Source organism: Mobula birostris, chromosome 4, assembly GCF_030028105.1.
Source record: "Mobula birostris isolate sMobBir1 chromosome 4, sMobBir1.hap1, whole genome shotgun sequence".
NCBI classification, from domain to species: Eukaryota; Metazoa; Chordata; class Chondrichthyes; order Myliobatiformes; family Myliobatidae; genus Mobula; species Mobula birostris.
The window spans coordinates 95497603-95518337 of NC_092373.1; the positions used below are offsets into that span (position 1 = coordinate 95497603).

General features: G+C 40.2%; 1 protein-coding gene and 1 long non-coding RNA gene across 5 annotated transcripts in view; one reads left to right on the top strand and one right to left on the bottom strand.

The window, feature by feature from the left end:
- The window catches only part of d2hgdh (D-2-hydroxyglutarate dehydrogenase), a 36806-nt gene that overhangs the window by 12437 nt on the left and 3634 nt on the right, over nt 1–20735 (top strand). For all 3 annotated transcript variants that reach the window (XM_072255816.1, XM_072255815.1, XM_072255817.1), the window contains 4 exons: nt 1133–1326; nt 5447–5615; nt 6070–6213; nt 12277–12419. In XM_072255816.1, coding sequence (XP_072111917.1) covers nt 1133–1326; nt 5447–5615; nt 6070–6213; nt 12277–12419 — 650 coding nt within the window. The remainder of the gene's footprint in view (nt 1–1132; nt 1327–5446; nt 5616–6069; nt 6214–12276; nt 12420–20735) is intronic.
- LOC140196505 (uncharacterized) overlaps nt 9901–20735 on the bottom strand; it is a 122180-nt gene continuing 111345 nt past the window's right edge. Inside the window, exon 4 of one of the 2 annotated variants that reach the window (XR_011885724.1) lies at nt 9901–10476. This is a non-coding gene — a long non-coding RNA (uncharacterized lncRNA). The remainder of the gene's footprint in view (nt 10477–20735) is intronic. The other variant, XR_011885725.1, reaches the window with a different exon arrangement.

Here is a 20735-nt window from a genome sequence, read left to right on the forward strand (position 1 = left end):
GAGTAATACCAAAGTGTACCTATTGTCTGTAAACTGTAACCCCGGTACAGAAAAATATTTTCAGCACGGAAGGAAACAGTTGGTTACAAATCCAATAAGAGCAAGGATCATTAACAGACTCCTGACTTTTATAGTAAGAACAGTAACTGCTGGAAACTCGGTAGGTCAGGCAACATCTGCAGAGAGGAAGAACCAGAGTTAACATTTTAGGATTGAAGAATCTTCATCAGGACAGTAGAAGAGAGAACACAATATGTGAAGAGGGAAGGTCAAAAATGGATAGGACAAAGGGAATATTTCTGATGGAGTGAGGCCAGGGTTGCTGTAGCGATCAATTGTTGATGCATAATGAAGGCAGTTGGAGAGGGAAAAAGAATAAACAGAAGGGAATGTAAACACTGAACTGTAAGTAGGAGCAGTGGAAGATGTTCAGTAGATCATGTCTTTTCAGTACAGAAAGAAAATAAAGTATAAAGGATTACAGGCATTTATTGCTCGCCTATTCTTGTTCGAGAAGATAGTAAGTATTGAGCTGCCTTGTTAAGTTATTTCATTTCACGTGTTGAAGGTAGTTGCACAGTGTTGCATGGCAGGGGGTTCCAATGTACAGTGGAACTCCCATAATATATTAAATTGTCCTGTGCAACATACAAACACATTCATTACTACAACAGCAGAACTAGTTTACTCTCTTTCCACCTAGAAATGGTTCCTTCTCATCAATATTATGTACCTTTGCTGCCATTCTTTATAATACTGTGGAGGTGTGGTCACTATATAGAATGACTTTTGTGTATGTTTCACTTTATAGAGAATGGGCTATGGACATTTGTAAAAGTGGAATCCATTCATTACCTCGGGACAGTCTGTAGATGCAAAAATTGTAAAGGAATGTGATCTAGGGTTAGGGTGTTGCATGGTTTGGTGGGGAATTTGTAGGTGTTGGCATTCCCACATACCTGCTCCCCTTGTTCTCCTCCGTGGCAGAGTTTGGTGTTTGGGAATTGTCAGAGCAAGGGTGAGTTACCAGAGTGCTTTATAGATGGTACTCACTATATTTCTGGCTCACTGAAGGTGGAGGGTCATTATAATTAAGGTACATTTTACTCTTGATGTTAATCTGTTTTTTCAGGAGTTCTGATCTGCCAGGCAGGCTGCATTTTGGAAAATTTGAACAACTATCTTGAGGAACAAGATTTTATGATGCCCCTTGACTTGGGATCAAAAGGTAGCTGCCACATTGGTGGGAATGTGGCCACCAATGCTGGTGGATTGAGACTGTTGAGGTATGGCTCTCTGCGTGGGACAGTACTTGGACTGGAAGTGGTAAGAAGCCAGATTAATTGATGGAAATAAGATGCAAACTGGCCCCAGAGATAATTGTTAATCTCCTGAAATATGAATGGAGCACTCTTAAATCTGTCCCTAATCCTCCTTTCCTATCTTAGATAGCGTATCTAAATGGTGGAAGATCTCAGAACTCCATAGTATAGAGGAACCTAGGCATCCAACAGCATGTTTCACAGAAGACTATTGTTCAAGTAATTAGGAAAGCTAACATAATGTTATTGCTTGTTGCTGGAGAATTGAATAACAGATGTGTGGAGTTTGTAAGGAGTTGGCCAGGGCACTGACAAATCCACTTGCGGAGTATTGGTACAGTTTTGGTGTTTTTATTTTATTTTAATGCATTGGGAGCAGTTCACTAGACTGAAATCTGAATTGATGGGATAGCTAATGAAGAAAAGTTTGACAGACTAAGTTCCTGCCTTCTGCTGTTTAGAAAAGTGAGAGGTGATGTGATTGAACCATGATAGGTTTTGACAGCTTGAATGTGGAGAGGATATTTGTTATTGTAGGAGAATCTAGAACTAGGGAATATGGTTTAAAATATCTGCCTTTTTATGACCAATGAACTTTTTTCCTTTGTGAGTCTTTGGAACTCTCATACTTAAAGAATGCTGGAATAAAAGTCTTTGAATAATAAGGCTGAGGGAGAGATAGATTCTTGTTAAGCAAGAAAGTGAAAGGTCATTGGGAGGAGGCAGGAATGTGGAGTGGAAATTACCATGAGAACAGCCATGGTCTTACTGAATAGTGGCGTAGGCTTGGGGAGTCAAGTTGTCAACTCTTGCTCTTCACTCACATGTTCTTCTGAGTCAGGGATATTGTTTTTTTGCCTCTACTAACCCCCTGCAGCTTTCATCTTCCCTATTTCCTCCCCCCCAATCTGCAACCATTCTACCTCAGCAGTTTGATAAACCCATTAAAGCCCTGTACTCTAAGATTTCATCTCTTCCCTTACCTCTCTTCCCTAAATTCTTCCTAGTTTCTTGCACAGTGTTGAATTAATGTGTTAAATAACAGAGACAACACTTAGCAGTCTGTTCTCAAAATGCAAGAAAGGGGTCACATATGCCTTCAAGCAGAGCATAGGGTACAGGAGAATAAACCGATTGTAAAACCATTTAATCAGCAATGAGGAACATTTCACCAGCTGGATGTGAGGAAACAGTTCTTATATAGTTATGCTTTTGTGCACACAAAATACAACTACGTATTAACTTCTACTACCTGTTGAGAGATTGAGATTACCAAGGTGGTCAGTTGCTCTACATTGCTGTGTAGTGTTTATTTTCCCTCTCTTGTCCTCTACCTGGCCTACAAACTATATATGTAGTTGTCTTCTTGCACTCATTTGATTCTTGTGTCTCTTCATTCTTTGTTAACTTCTTTCAGACTCTGCTCAGGATTTTCATTCTTTATTGGCACTTTTTACTGTGTTTTAAAAGATCATGTGTATTAATTAATTTGCAGGGACGATCTAACTACAAACTCCATTGAAAGCTTACCTGAGTGACTTTACAAAGCTACAAAGACATGAATTATCAGCAGGAGTCAGCCATTCAGCTTTTGAGTCTGCTTTGCTATTTAACAAAACTGAGGCTGATCAGTTTTAAGCTTTGAAAATCAGAACACTGCAGATGCTGGAAATCTGAAATACGAACAGAAAATGCTAGAAACCAATAGCATATCATATAACATCTGCGGTGAGGGAACCAGAGCCAATGTTTCAAGTGTGAAACCCTTTGTAGAACTGGCTGATTGTAACCTTCATTATGTATGTCTGACTCCCACAGTCATTTTTAACTCCCTTGCTCTTTACTTATAATTATGAAAAATATAATTGAGGTTACCAATATATGGTTTTGATGAAGATCAGGGTGTACTTACAGGTTGAAGAGGACACTAAACTTTTCTTTGGTCTTCCACTGTATGGGTATTGGAATCAATGATAACTGGGCTGAGTTTATGGCGGGTACTGATGTTGTTGTTTCTTCTAACCTGTCAATGCATAGATACGAATAACCAGGGCCTTGGAGAAATCTCCAGACATGATGGTAAAGGAACTTGTGTGCTGGCAGTGTCTGTAATAATGCAAAAATCAAGCAGCTGGATGAACTCCACAGGCCAGGCAGCGCCTTTAGGGGGAAACAGACAGTCAGTGTTTGGGGTTGAGACCCTTCATAAGGACTGAAAGAGTAGAAGGGAGATACGAAGAGGGTAAAGTGTACGGCAAGAGTTGGCAATAGGTGCGACCAGGTGAGAAAGGGTGATGGAGTCAGATGGGGGAAGGAAGGGTGGAGATAGCGACAGAGGCTGGGAAGTGAATAGAACCAAACAAGGGCAAAGCATGGTGATGAGCAATGGATGAAGAAGTACTGGAAGGGTTTAATGTGGTTGCTCAGACAAAGGTGAATCACATTTTCAAGACCTTAGCCAGAAAAGTTTGGAGCTAGTGAATCAATAATTCAGAACCTTCAGCTTATAAATACTGGTTATTGGAGTGAATGACTAGGTTGAGGGGAAAAACGCTGCCTAACGTCCCCTGGTCTGAAAACAGCAGTTTGCCATGCCTCTGCTTTCAGTCTTAAAGCCAATTTCTTAAAAAGAAATCTATACAGCTTTTGTCCAATTGGTTTCTATTTGTTCTTTTGGAAACAGCATTTACTTCATTAATCATCTCTGTCACCTCCTGAGAAATTCCTTAAGGTTATTCAAACACCATTTGCTTTGAGCAGATCCACACTGGCTCTCCTTTATAAACGCTGACTTTGAGGGTCCATTAATGTGTTGCTGAAGGTTTTCCACCACCAATGTTAAACTAAGTGGTCTTTGGATACCTGCTTTCCTTTTCATTTCATTTTTGAACAAAATGCAAATTTCCATACCATGGCATCTGGACATGATTGGGTAGTTATGTAAGTGCTTCTTAAACTCCACCCCCACTTCCCTCAGTAACCTGGGTTGGATCCCACCCAGCCTAATAGAACACTAGCAATTAAGTACCCTAAAATAGCATAATAGTAAAATGATACAAAGTATCTTTCTTGACTTACTTTCTATGCAGGATATTGTCAAAGGCTGTTCTAAAGTCTATATTGACAACATCCACTGCCCTGCCCTTCTTAATCCTCTTGGTTACTTCTTCAAAAAGCTGCAACAGTTTTGTTTAAGAATCAGGAAGGGAATGGACTGTTTTAGACCAGGTGTGACCAACCTTTTAAATTCCATGTGTCAAATTTTTCACGCAGGAGTTCTATATTAATATATTTTTACAAGAATTGTGGGAGTATAAGAGTTGTATGGCGCATCTGAACTTGTGCGTAAAAACATTGACGCATGGGATATAAAAGGTTGGCCACCCCTGTTTTAGACTGTTACACCATGTGGAGATCAAAGTTAACTAGTAACGTTAATGTAAATAAACATTAAAGAGTGATCACAATATAGAAGAATTTCAGATTTAATTTGAGAGTGGTGTAAATTAAATTCAAAGCTAGAGTCAAAATTTTTAAACTTAAATGATCAAAATGGGAAGATAAGCAATTAGGTGAGGCAGATTTGGAATTACCAAAAATATCCAAATGTTAACTTTGCAACTGTGTTCATTCCCTTCAGAAATAAAATCTTCATTGAAAAAGTGGTATCATCAAGAGTAATAGAACGAAAGAGGTTTACAGACGGTGACAGAGAGGACTATTGTGAGCCTGAATATTGGCAGTGCTGTCTGTGTGGAGTTTGCATGTGGTCACTGTGACCACATAGGTTTCCTCTCGGTGCTCCAGTTCTCCCCACACATCAAGACATGCGGATTGGTAGGTTAATTGGCTGTGGTAAGCTGTCCCTAGTGTGTAGGTGAGTGGTAGAATCTGGAGGGAGTTGATGAGGAGAATACAAACAGAAATGAATCTCTGAATGAGTGTTTGATGCTTGATTGGATTCACTGGGCTGAAAGGACTGTTTCTGTGCTCTCTCTCTTTATGCCTCTCTCATCATCACTCTTCAGCAACAATGTGAAGCTCTTGAACATTTTTGATTTCTTGTGATACCCATGAGCGATTTACTGATATCTCATTACTTCACACTTTGTTTCTGCTGATAGGCACTTGCAGATGGAACGATCTTGAACTGTCTAACATCACTTCGCAAAGACAACACAGGCTATGATCTTAAACAGCTTTTTATTGGATCTGAAGGAACTCTTGGAATAATCACAGCTGTGTCCATCTTGTGTCCAAGGAAGCCAACCTCTGTCAACGTAGTTCTTCTAGGTAAAGGCAAGATAGATCATGTTTATCCAGAAAGCCTGGGAAGATGTTTTGTTTTATTGGTTATAATATCTGCAGACTACATAACATTCTGATTTGGAAATGTTGTGTATGTTTTTCATTGTCTTATCCCTCAAACCCTTTACAACAGCTAAATGTGTGTGACCTCAAATGAATGGCAGTGATTATCAAATGCAGTTTGCCTCCAGCTATTTTAAGTAATACACTTCATAAAGAGTCAGATAAAGTAGTGAAGATCCGTGCAGTAAGCACATGATATTGCAAAATAAATATGCTACCACAGTAAAATAAATACGAAAGCTTTATGAAGTATATATTCTATACTTTATTTCCTCTATATTAGGAATATAAGTAACTTACTTCCTCTATATTAGGAATACAAATAATTTATTTCCTTACAAAACATACACAATAATACTCTGTTCTGTGTCTCAAGGTTGTGATGATTTTGACAAACTCTTGGACATATTCAAGGAATCCAAAGGCATGTTGGGTGAAATTCTCTCTGCATTTGAGTTCATGGATTACGGGTGTAGAGAGATTGTCTACGAGCATCTAAAACTGACAAATCCATTACGAGGTAAGATGGGAAAAGGGTGTTAAATAGGATTAACTGTAGGTTTCTCAGTGGAGTCCCTGGGTTCATGAAACCAAATATTCCAGCAGTCATAACTATTGTTACAGTAGTTGGCTTCCGTCAGAAGAGGAAGAGCCTTAAGTATGCTTAGACATTCGATAAGATCTCAGCCAATCACACTTCCTCTTCCGTTTAATTAAATGGCATTATGGGATGATGGTGACAATAGTAACGACAACCTAAAGGAGCAATTTATTTCTTTTGGGCTGATGGTACTAAGATTTCAGAGCAAAGTGATGTGATAACATCTGATGCAAGTTACTGACTTCTTTTTACTGGCAGTATGGTGAGTTTGTATAGGCATCATAATTTCTCAGTTCACTTGACCATATGAACTGTATTCATAACTGCAGCAACAGAATAATTTAGTTAATGCTGTCTGAATTTTAAAAATAACTTCTAATTCGGCCTAAATTACCAAGCTCCTTTTATTAATTCAGTTAATTTTACATCATTTTTCAGAAACTGTATAATTACATTTCATTTGTCATTATGATATAAAGTGGATCAAAATATTCTTACAAACCTTTTTACTGTACTTTTCACCTTGCTTTTGTGACATTTATGTACATCTCTGTGAGATGTCTATTGTCAAGATGCTTGTGGATGGTATTATTGTTATTTGTAATATTAAACCATAAGGCATAGGAGCACAGTTAGGCCATTTGGCCCATTGAGTCTGTTCTGCCATTCTATCATGGCTGATTTATTATCCCTCTCAACCCCATTCTCCTGTCTTCTCCCCATATCCTTTGACATCTTTACTAATGATCCTCCACTTTAAATATACACAATGACTTGGCCTCTACAGTCATCTGTGGCAATGAATTCCACAGAGTCACCACCACCTGGGTGAAGAATTCCTTTTCATCTCTAATTTAAAGGGATATCCCTCTATTCTGAGGCTGTCCCCTCTGGTCCTGACTCTCCACATCCACTCTATCTAGGCCTTTCAGTGTTCTGTAGGTTTCAGTGAGATCCCTAAACCCCAGCAAAGACAGACCCAGAGCCATCAAACATCCTCATGCATAAACCCTATCATTCCTGGAATCATTATCGTGACCTTCTCCTGGACTTTCTCCAACGCCAGCATCGCCGGCAGTCTTTTTTTTCAGACAATGAGTTTTTTTTACCCCTTTTCAGTCATTTCAAAGAATATTCAGTATGTGCAGAAAATATACCATTTCAGATTCTTGTGCCTAGAATCTGGGCATTTCTGTCAAGGCTAGCATGTTGCACCATACAATGAATTTCTCAAACAGCCTGAGATTTATACATGTTGATCTTCATAAATACTTTGACAATAAAGGTCCTGAATTGAACATCAAGCAATTTATTTACCCATTGTACTAAATGTGAATTTGTGCTATAGCCAGGGCTACATGGTATCTTTTGAGAGAACTCACAGTTGTGTCTACGAATGTCAAGAGAACATTTTGCATGACCTTTAATGATTCTTGTACTATTCCATTGCAGTATATTAGAAGCAGGTCAAATCAGAATCAGGTTTAGTATATCATGAAATTTGTTAACAGTGGCAGCAGTACAATGCAATACATGATAATATAGGGAAAAGATCAGTAAATCAATTACAGTAAATATGTATATGTGTATTAAATAGTTAAATTAAAAATCATGCAAAGAAATAACATCAGTGAGGTAGTCTTCATGTGATCAGTGTGTATGGGGGAGGGGAAGAAGCTGTTCTGAATCTCTGAGTGTGTGCCTTCAAGCTTCTGTGCCCCCTTGCTGACGGTAACAACGAGAAGAGGGCATGTCCTAGGTGATGGGGATCCTTAGTGATTGACGCCCATCATTAAAATGAAAACAGAAGATATCATTGATTTCTGCAGAGAGCTCAATTAAGTAGAAATATACCAACAAAAAAACTGAGGGAAAAAGTAATTCAACCAGGGTATTACATTTCTCAGTAATAACAGTTAGCTGGATATTGGTAGCTTTAAGGCACTTACTGATGTTTGTGTGTACATTAAATGTAAAATATCTGTCCGTTTATATCTATCAATGCACTTGGTAGACTTCACCGCACCACATTCTCTCTTCAGTCAGCATTGAACGTAAGTAGAGACCAAACAGTTGAAGCTTAATGCTTAGTTTATTATTTAGAGAGTTTAAAAAATCAAATTATACATACTTACATAATTACACTCAAACCTCTGCAGTTGTACCGTGAAGAGCATTCTGACTGACGGCATCACTGTCTGGTATGGGGCTGGGGTGGGGTTACTGCACAGGATTAAAGTAAGCTGCAGAGAACTGTAAAACTTGCCAGCTCCATCTTGGGTACCAGCTTCTGTAGTATTCAAGACATCTTCAAGGAGCAGTGCCTCAGAAAGGTGGCGTCCATCATTAAGGACCCACCCCGGACTTTCCCTCTTATTGTTGCCATCAGGTACAGAAGCCTGCAGGCACACACTCAGCAATTCAGGAACAGCTTCTTCCCCTCTGCCATCCGATTTCCGAATGGACACTACCCTACTACTTTTTTAATTTCTGGTTTTGCACAACTTATTTTAACTGTTTAATATATATAATATATATTTACTGTGATTCAGTTCTGTTTTCTATATTATGTATTGCATTGTCCTACTGCCGCAAAGTTAACCAATTTCATAGGATATGCTGGTGATATTAAACTTGATTCTGATTCATATGCGTAATAACACAGATGTGTGTACAGAGAAAGATGGATTGGGAAAAAATGCTTTTTGAGGTGATGATAGAGCTGAGGGCAAACAATTGGAGACTTGGGAGGCAGAGAGGGAGTGGGAAATTATTTTAAATGTTACATTAGAGTTTAGAAAAATGTATCTCCTGATAAATAATAATTAACTAATAATAAAGCAGCATACTTGAAAAAAGAAGTGAAGACAAGTGTAAATTGAGGGAACAAGACATATACCAAGTATATGGTATTGACTATACCGAATGACAAAGAAGCTAGTAAATGAATTTTTAAAAATAACTGAAATGGAACCATGCAAATAAATTATCACAGGACAGACAAGACCAGTGAAATGTGGTAATATAAATAAAGGTTAGGATAGGTCCTCTAAGTGGGCAGCACTGTCATGTAACCAGTGGAGCTTCTGTTTCACAGCTCCTGAGACTCGGGATAAGTCCTGATGTCTGGGCTGTCTCTGTGTAATTTGAACGTTCTTCCTGTGACCATGTGAGTTTCTCCTGGGTGCTCCAGTTTCCTCAAAGATTTGTTATTAGGTTAGTTGGCCACTATATACCATATTTTCCTAATTGTGTATTTGCATGTAGAATTGGGGAATATGAGGAGAATAGGCTAGTGAAAAATATAGGGGGGGAATAGGATTTCTCAGTGAAGCTGAAGTGGCTTCTTTCTGTGTCATTAAGAAATAACGTAGAAAGTGCTAACGCACAGTAAGCATGTTGATAATGCCACCAATATTGAATAATTAGTGTGCCTCAGAGGAACAGAAGAGCAGAAGGAGAGTTAGAAGAAGGAATACAAAATAAATAGAGGATGGAGATCACAGATAAACTAATCAAGCTTGTATTGAAATATGTCAGTGTCCTTGATTAGATTATTAGATTAGATTATGAAGACACGCAGTCCTCTTTTATTGTCATTTAGTAATGCATGCATTAAGAAATGATACAATATTCCTCCGGTGTGATATCACAAAAACACAGGACAGACCAAGACTGAAAAACTAACAAAAACCACATAATTATAACATATAGTTACAACAGTGCAACGATACCATAACTTGATGAAGAACAGGCCATGGCACAGTAAAAAAGTTCAAAGTCTCTCGAATGTCCCACATCTCACGCAGGCGGGAGAAGGAAGAAAACTCTCCCTGCCATGCCCGACCACGGTCCAACTCTGAGTCATCCAAAAACTGCGAGCCTCCGATCAGCTCTCCGACACTGAGTACCGAGCACCATCTCTATCCGAACGATTCGACCTCAGCCTCGGTCGCCAGCAGCGGGCAAAGCTGGGGATTTTGGGGCCTTCCCTCCGGAAGATTCTCGATTGCCCAGTAACAGCGGCAGTGAACCAGCGTTTCAGAAATTTCTCCAGATGTTCCTCTGTGCTTTCACGTCTGTCTCCGTCAAATCAGAATTGTCCACAGCCCCTATTTAACAGAGGCAATATCATTTAACCGGAGAGCTGCCATCTTCTCCTCCTGCCTTGATGGATTCTATCTGTAAATTTTAGATATAGAAGTAGTAGCATAAGCATTAAAAATATTTTAAAAACACCTGAAAATAGTGTCAAGGACAAACCAGCAAGTGTACTTAATATATATAAAAAGGGAGATGATTCAAGTTCAGGATACAATATTAGCTTAATATAGATGCTTGCAAAGTCAATGCAATCCTTACTCAAAGAAATTGATGTAATAAAAAGCTATTAGAATGTATTGATACCTGCAGTTTATTTGTTTACCCTCACTATGCTTTCTCTGTAACCGTAACATTACATTCTGCATTCTGCTTTTTCTTATATTACCTCAGCGTACTATATATGGAGTGATCTGGCAGCATACAAGCAAAAGCTTTTCACTACATCCTGGTACAAGTGACCATGGTAAACCAATTTCAATTCCAATTCATTATCTACAAAAGAATCTGGAATTAGAAATACAATTTCAAAGTTAGTGAATGACATTAAATAGGGGTGTAACTCTTATAGAGAAAGGTGCCAATGTGTAGAAGGTTATGAATAAACTTGTAGAATAAATGTATAACAGACAGATTTTATCAAGAAGAATAGGGGAGTTAGATACTCAAATAATAAATGTCTAGGTGGGGCAGAGGATTACAGGATCTTTATATATAGTATCACAAGTTATTAAAAGCAGCAATGCAGCTTAACAATGTTAAAAACAAACAGGTTTGCTTAAAAACAAAGGCATAGAAGCTCAGAGAGAAAATGAAAATTGCAAAGTAGAGTAATTATGCTAAACTTGTCTGCAACTTCAGTTAGCCAAAACTTAACATGCTCTGTACAGTTTCTAAAGTGCCAGTGATTGTTTCTTTATGTCAAATGTAAAAATACATTTTGGATTTAAAAAGTTGGCAATTCTGTTTGTAAGAGAAATTGGTATTTCACACCAAAGCTTGAAAGTTTACCTTGCATTAATGACTATAACTTTGCGTGTGTGAGTGGTTGGGTGTTTGTGTACACTTATTGATACACAACTTCTGTGTCGATATTCTCTATAATCAGAAGTATTTCTTTCTTATCTATTTTCATTAACAGAAACAACCGTTTCTTTCTCCATTGATTTTCCACATTCTGTCTTCCCTTGAGTTGGACTTCACTTCATTCTTGGTGCATGTATGCAGCAGCTGTGTGTTAGATCTGGCCTCTGAACTTTGAAGGGGTGACAAATTTCAAACTATTCGCAGAATTCAAATCATTAAATTCTGATCTTTAGAAATGGCGTTCTGATTTCTTGCTCTGCCATTTGAGTAAAGTTCAAGTGTCCTAGCTAAGATGGGTCAGCAGTCTGTCTTGGGCAGCGCTTGGGCAGATTTCCACTGATCCCTGTGAACCCTGGGCACAAATCCAGGGAAGACTGCTTGCTGTTCCTTTGTCCTGCATCCAGACTGACTCAGCTGGTGTGCCATCTCTGCTGGTTGTTGCTAAGAAAACTAAGAAGACCTTTGTTACTATTGTGTATCAGTTGGAATGGTGTTTACAAAACTATGATGTAGAAGATTTATCAGCCATATTTTCAGTCCTCATTGCCTTCGTCGACTATCATCCTTAAACTTGGTTCCATTGAGTTAAATGGAGCTGAATTTGAGAAGCAGAGCACCTCATACAGTTGCTTTTCTTTTGGTGCATTCACTGCTAGCTACAAAGGGTGCAATTTCTATCAGTTCATCCCCCTCAACAACTTCCCTTCCCCTGTATATTTTGCCTGAGCATATTTCTTCTTATCCCTACTTCTTGCTATTCAATAATGTTACTGTGTTCTATTCACCCTGTTCCAGAGGCACCATTTTACATCTTGATAGAAACATCGGGATCCAACAATAATCATGATCAGGAAAAGCTAAATTGGTTCCTGGAGAAGATCATGAACTCTGGTCTGGTGACCGATGGCACTATTGCAACCGAGGAAAATAAGATAAAGGTAGAGTTCCTCCTGATCTTGACTGAAAAATAATGTATTTGTTCAAAATGGAAAGACTCGTTCCAAAGAGGAAGAAAGATCCTAAGGGGAGGCCATTGCTGACAAGGGGAGTAATGGACAGCATAAAAATAAAAGAGAAGGAATATAACATAGCAAAGACGAGTGGGAAGCCGGAGGATTGGGAAACTTTTAAAGAGCAACAGAAGGAACTAAAAAGGCAATACGCGGAGAAAAAAATGAGGTACAAAGGTAAACTAGCCAAGAATATAAAGGAGGATAGTAAAAGCTTCTTTAGGTATGTGAAAAGGAAAAAAAATAGTTAGACCAAAATTGGGCCCTTGAAGACAGAAGCAGGTGAATTTATTTTGGGGAACAAGGAAATGGCAGACGAGTTGAACAGGTACTTTGGGTCTGTCTTCACTAGGGAAGACACAAACAATCTCCCAGATGTAATAGTGGCCAAAGGACCTAGGGTAATGGATGAATTGAAGGAAATTTATATTAGGCAGGAAATGGTGTTGGATAGGCTGTTGGGTCTGAAGGCTGATAAGTCCCCGGGACCTGATAGTCTGCATCCCAGGGTACTTAAGGAGGTGGCTTTAGAAATCGTGGATGCATTGGTAATCATTTTCCAATGTTCTATAGATTCAGGGTCAGTTCCTGTGGATTGGAGGGTGGCTAATATTGTCCCTTTCTTCAAGAAAGGAGGAAGAGAGAAAACGGAATTATAGACCGGTTAGCCTGACGTCAGTGGTGGGAAAGATGCTGGAGTCAATTATAAAAGATGAAATTCCGACACATCTGGATAGCAGTAACAGGATCGGTTCGAGTCAGCAGCATGGATTTACGAAGGGGAGATTGTGCTTGACTAATCTTCTGGAATTTTTTGAGGATGTAACTATGAAAATGGACAAGGGAGAGCAAGTGGATGCAGTGTACCTGGACTTTCAGAAAGCCTTTGATAAGGTGCCACATAGGAGATTAGTGGGCAAAATTAGGGCACATGGTATTGGGGGCAGAGTACTGACATGGATTGAAAATTGGCTGGCTGACAGAAAACAAAGAGTAGCGATGAACGGGTCCCTTTCGGAATGGCAGGCGGTGACCAGTGGGGTACCGCAGGGTTCAGTGCTGGGACCGCAGCTGTTTACAAAATATATTAATGATTTAGATGAGGGAATTAAAAGTAACATTAGCAAATTTGCTGATGCCACAAAGCTGGGAGGCAGCGTGAAATGTGAGGAGGATGTTATGAGAATGCAGGGTGACTTGGACAGGCTGGGTGAGTGGGCAGATGCATGGCAGATGTAGTTTAATGTGGATAAATGTGAGATTATTCACTTTGATGGTAAGAACGGGAAGGCAGATTATTATCTAAATGGAGTCAAGTTTGGAAAAGGGGAAGCACAACGAGATCTAGGTGTTCTTGTACATCAGTCACTGAAAGCAAGTATGCAAGTACAGCAGGCAGTGAAGAAAGCTAATGGCATGCTGGCCTTCATAACAAGGAGAATTGAGTATAAGAGCAAAGAGGTCCTTCTGCAGCTGTACAGGGCCCTGGTGAGACCACACCTGGGGTACTGTGTGCAGTTTTGGTCTCCAAATTTGAGGAAGGACATTCTTGATATTGAGGGAGTGCAGCGTAGGTTCACAAGGTTAATTCCTGGGATGGTGGGACTGTCATATGTTGAAAGATTGGAGCGACTGGGCTTGTATACTCTGGAATTTAGAAGGCTGAGAGGGGATCTTATTGAAACATATAAGATTATTAAGGGATTGGTTGGACACGCTGCAGGCAGGAAGCATGTTCCCGCTGATGGGTGAGTCCAGAACCAGAGGCCACAGTTTAAGAATTAGGGGTAGGCCATTTAGAACGGAGTTGAGGAAAAACTTTTTCACCCAGAGAGTGGTGGCTATATGGAATGCTCTGCCCCAGAAGGCTGTGGAGGCCAAGTCTCTGGATGCTTTCAAAAAAGAGATGGATAGAGCTCTTAAAGATAGTGCAATCAAAGGTTATGGGGATAAAGCAGGAACTGGATACTGATTGTGGATGATCAGCCATGATCACAGTGAATGGCGGTGCTGGCTCAAAGGGCCGAATGGCCTACTCCTGCACCTATTGTCTATTGTCTATTGACTTAGTCAGGCAACCAGCACAATTTGGCTGACTTTACTGATAATTTTCAGACCACTGCTAGTCTGGTATTGTTATGCTGTATGTGTATTATCTGAAATGCTTTTTAATCTAGCCCAACAATATGGCATGGCATCTTCAAAAATTCCAAAGTAGATCTGTAATTACTGACTTATATGACATGCAATTTGCTGTTTTGCGGCAGTAATGCAGTGCAAAGATATAAGATTACTAAAAAGTACAAAAATAAATTGTGCAAAAAATGATGAGGTTATACTGATGGGCTCATGAACGGTTTGGGAATCTGATGGTGGAAGGGAAGAAGAAGCTGTTTAGAACATAGAACATAGAATAGTACAGCACAGTACAGGCCCTTCAGCCCACAATGTTGTGCCGACCCTCAAACCCTGCCTCCCATATAAGCCCCCACCTTAAATTCCTCCATATACCTGTCTAGTAGTCTCTTAAACTTCACGAGTGTATCTGCATCCACCACTGATTCAGGCAGTGCATTCCACGCACCAACCACACTCTGAGTAAAAAACCTTCCTCTTATATCCCCCTTGAACTTCCCACCGCCTACCTTAAAGCCACGTCCTCTTGTATTGAGCAGTGGTGCCCTGAGGAAGGGCCGCTGGCTATCCACTCTATCTATTCCTCTTATTATCTTGTATACCTCTATCATGTCTCCTCTCATCCTCCTTCTCTCCAAAGAGTAAAGCCCTAGCTCCCAAAATCTCTGATCATAATCCATACTCTCTAAACCAGGCAGCATCCTGGTAAATCGCCTCTGTACCCTTTCCAATACTTCCACATCCTTCCTATAGTGAGGCGACCAGAACTGGACACAGTACTCCAAGTATGGCCTAACCAGATTTCTATAGAAATTGAACAATTTCTGAATTGTTAAACTGTGAGCCTTCAGGCTCCTGTATCTCCTCCCTGATGGTAGTAATGAGGAAAGGGCCTGTTGTAGATGGTGAGGGTCCTTAGTAATGAATGTCACCTTCTATAACATTGGCTCTCGAAGATGTCCTTGATGTCTTTTTGCAGTTCTGAGGAGGTTTGATTGAATCAATGGATATGGAAGAAAGGTCTGTGGTTCCAGATTGTGTAGGTGTTATATCGGATAAACGTGTAGATTTTGACTTTGCAGTGAAAAGATGAACTCCATGAAAATACAGATTAGGTACTTAGGAGTGAAAGTTATTAGTTCATGATTACCAGATTCACACAGTTGAACTGCCGAATGTAGGAACTCTGTGTGTGAGTGATTGGTAAAGTAGTTTAAACTGGTCTAAAAATAAAATCAATTGGAAGATATGAAGGCAGATAAAATCAAACCAGATGTGGGTAAGGCCAGCTTTACTGCATTCAATTGTGATTCAACAAGATGAATTGGAAACTGCTGCTAGAGGATAAATCAGTTTCAGAGCAATGGTGGTTGATGGTACTGGGAAGGAGATTCAAGGGGTTCACAGTTAAACAATTTTCAAAATAAGAAAGGTGAGACTGCTAGAGTTCCTTGATGATGTGTCACTCCAGTGAACTGAGTTACATAGGCTTCTAGCTGCCCATCACTTTAATGCACCATCCCACATCAAAACTAATACCTATGTTTTTTCCCAGTGAAGCCCAATGTAAACCTGGGGAGTAGCAGTTCAGCTTCCTTCTCAGGATCAACATTGAATTCAGCAACTTCAGATGTATATGCCCTTCTTGTTTGTGTCAGAGCCAGTCAAAGTTGAGGGTATTGTCAAATGCACAAATGCATGTATGCAGAGGTACAATGAAAAACATACTTGTGATAACATCTGATGCACATGTCATTAGAACAAAACATTCATATGATAAACATATATTTAACACAGGTTATACAAACTAATACAAGAAGGAACAGAATTAGAACAAAAATAATGTTATGCAAAGTGGTCATGGTGTGATATACTTGGGTAGTGAGCAGGATTATGCAGGTTGGTTGAGAGGGTTTTGTGGTGTAGTCACAGAGATGTACAGCACAGAAGCAGGCCCTTTGGCCCATTTAGTCCATGCCAAAATCATTTAAGTTGCTCTGGGACCTCCATCGCGTACCATCCATGTACCTATCCAAACGTTCCATAAACATTGAAGTTGAGCTCACATCCACCACTTGTACTGGCAGCTAATTCTGCACTCTCATGACCCTTTGAGTGAAGAAGTTTCCTCTTTAATGTTCCCCTTAAACTTCTCACCTTTCACCCTTAACCCATGTCCTCTGTTTGAGGTCCCACCCAACCTCAGCTGAAAAAGCCTGCTTGCATTTCCCTATCTATACCCCTCATAATTTTGCACACCTCTGTCAGATCTCCTCTCAATCTTCTATGTTCTAAGGAATACAGTCCTAACCTGTTCCATCTTTCCTTATAACTCAGGTCCTCCAGACCTGGCAACATCCTTGTAATTCTTTTCTGTACTCTTTTCAACCTTGTTTACACTTTAAACAAGTGTAGGTATGTGACCAAAACTGCACACGATACTCCAAGTTAGGCCTCACCAACATCTCTTATGCAACCTCAACATAACATCCCATCTTCTGTACTCAATGCATTGATTTATGAAGACCAATGTACCAAAAGCTTTCTTTACGACCCTATCTACCTGTGACCTCACTCTCATTGAATTATGGACCTGTATTCCCAGATCCCTTTGTCCTATCACACTCCTCAGTGCCCTGGATAGTCCAACCGAAGTGCAAAATCTTGCATTTTATCTGCATCTGCCATTTTCAGCTCATTTATCCTGCTGGTCTAGATCCCGCTGCAAACCATAATTAGCCTCCCTCACTGTCCACTACACCGTCAATCTTGGTGGTATCTGCAAATTTGCTGATCCAGTTAACTACATGATCTTCCAGGTCATTGACATAGATGACAAACAGCAACAGACCCAACATCAATCCCTACGGCACACCACTAGTCACAGGCCTCCAGTCAGAGAGGCAACCGTCTACTACCACTTTCTGGCTCTCCCACAAAGCCAATGTCTAATCCAGTATACCATCTCATCTTGAATGCCGAGTGACAGAATCTTCTTGACCAGCCTCCCATGCAGGACCTTGTCATGCTGCCTTGCCTTCATCAAATTTTTCTGGTAACTTCCCTGAAAACTCTTTAAGATTGGTTAGACGACTAACCACACACTAAGCCATGCTGACTATCCTTAATCATCCATGTCTATCCAAATACTTAAATATCCAGTCCCTCAGAATACCTTCCAATAACTTTCCCACCACTGATGTCAGATTTATGTTTAGAGCTTTTCTTAAACAGAGGAACATTGGCTATCCTCCACTCCTCTGGTACCTCTCCTGTCACTAAGGTTGATTTAAATATTTTTGCTAGGGCTCTGGCAATTTCTGCACTTGCTTCCCATAGGGTCCAAGGGAACACCTTGTCAGGGCCTGGGGATTTATCCACCCTGATTTGCCTCAGGAAAGCAAGTGCCTCCTCTGCAATCTGTACAGGGTCCATGAAGTTGATGCTGCTTTGCCTCACTTCTATAGTCTCTGTGTCCTTCTGAGTAAATACAGATTCAAGAAAAAAATAAGATCTCCCCCATCTGTTTTGGCTTTTCACATGGACTACCATTCGGGTCTTCCAGAGGACCAATTTTGTGCCTTGCAATCCTTTTGTTCTTAACATATCTGTAGAATCCCTTGGGATTCTCTTTCACCTTATCTGCAACCACATACCTTCTTTTAGCCCTCCTGATTTCTTTCTTAAGTGTTCTCTTGCATTTCTTGTAGTCTATAAGCACCTCATTTGTTCCCACCTGCCTATATTGCTGTTCCTCTTTGTGCCTTTGGTGCATCAGATGACAACCTTGTCTTTTTTTTTAGCATTTGTCAGTTTTTCACAAGGCCGAGTTGCTAGCTTCACACACAACCCAGCACAAATGGAAAGCGTGCAAGGAGCTGGCCAGTTTCGAACCTGGAACCTCTCGCCTTGAAGTCTGGTGTGGATGCCTCTACACCACTGGCCAGCATTGCATCTCCTTTTTTCTCTTAACCAGGGCCTCAAAATCATGAAAACCAAGGTTCTCTATACCTATTATCTTTATGTTTTATTATGACAAGCACATTCAAGCTTTGTACTCACAAAATTTCACTTTTAAAAGCCCCTCACTTATCAAGTACACCTTTGTCAAAAAATAGCCTGTCCTAGTCCACACTTGCCAGATCTATTTTAATACCATCAAAATTGGCATTTTGGAATCTCAACCGGTGGACCAGATCTATCTTTATGCGTATTTACTTTGAAACTAATGGTATTGTGGTTACTAGATGCAAAAATGTTCCCCTACAGAAACTTCTGTCACCTGCCCTGTCTCATTCCCTAATAGCAAATCCAGTATTGCATGTTCTGTTGTTGGGACTTCTATGTACTGATTAAGGAAACTTGCTTGAACACATTTGACAAATGCTATCCCATCTAGTCTTTTTACAGTATGGGATTCCCAGTCAATATGTGGCAAGTTATAATCACCTACTGTAACAACCTTGCATTTCTTGCAATAGCCTGTGATCTCTCTACAGATTTGTTTCTTTAAATCCCTCGGATTGTTGGGTGGTCTATAATGTAGCCCCATTAACATGGTCATACCTTTCTTATTGCTCAGTTCCACCTGTAATGTTACAGTAGATAAATTCTCTGGTCTGTCCTGATAGAGCACTGCCGTGACATTTTCCCTAACTAGTAATGCCACCCCTCCCAGTCTTTCACATCTAAAACAATGGAACTTTGGAATATTAAGCTGCCAGTCCTGCCCCTCCTGCAGCCAAGTCTCACCAGTGGCTACAGTGTCATAATTCCAGGTGTTGATCCATGCCCTGAGCTCATCCACCTTATTATGATACTTCTTGCATTGAAATACAGGTAGCTAAGGATCCTTGTCGCGCCATGCTCAACCTTTGGGTTCCTGACTTTGGTCTTTATGTTCTGAATGGCAAGGGTTCCCAACTTGGGGTCCATGGACCCCTTGCTTAATGGCATTGGTCCATGGCCTAAAGAGTTGGATTACCTTGGTCTGGAGGTTTTCTATGGAGTTTGAAAACAGTTCATTGTTTTCAAATGTAGCCAAATGTCAGGAACTGCTTGTCTGTTACCTAGTACTGAGATGCAGAAAGTTCCTCCATCCAGGCGCTGACAAGACTGTCTTTATTCTGTGTATCCGCGGAATCCAACTATCTTTAAACCTGAACAAGTATCTTGTCATATTAGAGCTTCAGACCATACCTCCCTCCATAACTTCACTTGACCCCACTGTTGCCTCATCTACTTTTGAAACCTCTATCATCTTTACTATTGACCATTCTGATACACTCTGTTGCTAAATCATAGAACCATACAGGATACAAATGGGCTCTTCAGTGTACCGTTCAATGCAGACTGACAGATCCCACTAACTAGCATTCGGTCCATAGCCTTGGCAATTCAGGGGCTCTGCAGATGCTGCTTAAATATTGTGAGAGTACCTGTCTCAACCAGTGAATCCGCAGTCATGTTCCAGCCACATTATAAACTAAAGCAAGATTTTGGATGTCAGCTGTAAATTAAAATGTACACATCACAGATGATCATTAATAAAATAGAGAGTATAATTTTAGTCCCAGCCAGTTGGGAAGCAGGTTGTCATCACACTCCCAAGCAGCCTTACTGCCCTTTGTCTTCAATGGAGTAACAATACATTGGTTTACCTTTGAACAGACTATGTTGAAGTTGCTTCTACATTGTTTATCTGCTTATTCAGTCCACTAAGTCTTGAGGTAGCATTTTCAGTAGGGGACTCAACAGCACAGTTATGTGTGAGCTGTGGGACTAGGGTGAACCTTCACTTTATAGATTGCCCAAACCCTGCAATATCAGGAGTAAACTAGAGACTGAGTAAGTAAGACTCAGTGCCAGCCTGGTGTAAGTTCTGGAAGTTTCTCAGTCTCCCACATTTCTCGTATTGATTAATACAGATCCAGCTCCTTACTGTAGACCCGTAATATCCCAGCATCTCTGAGGCCCTATCCTGGACCTAGCATATCAATGCAGATACAAAGAAGGCACAACAGCAGCTATATTTCATTAGGAGTTTGAGGAGGCTTGGTATGTCACCAAAGACACTTGCAAATTTCTACAGATGTACCATGGAAAGCA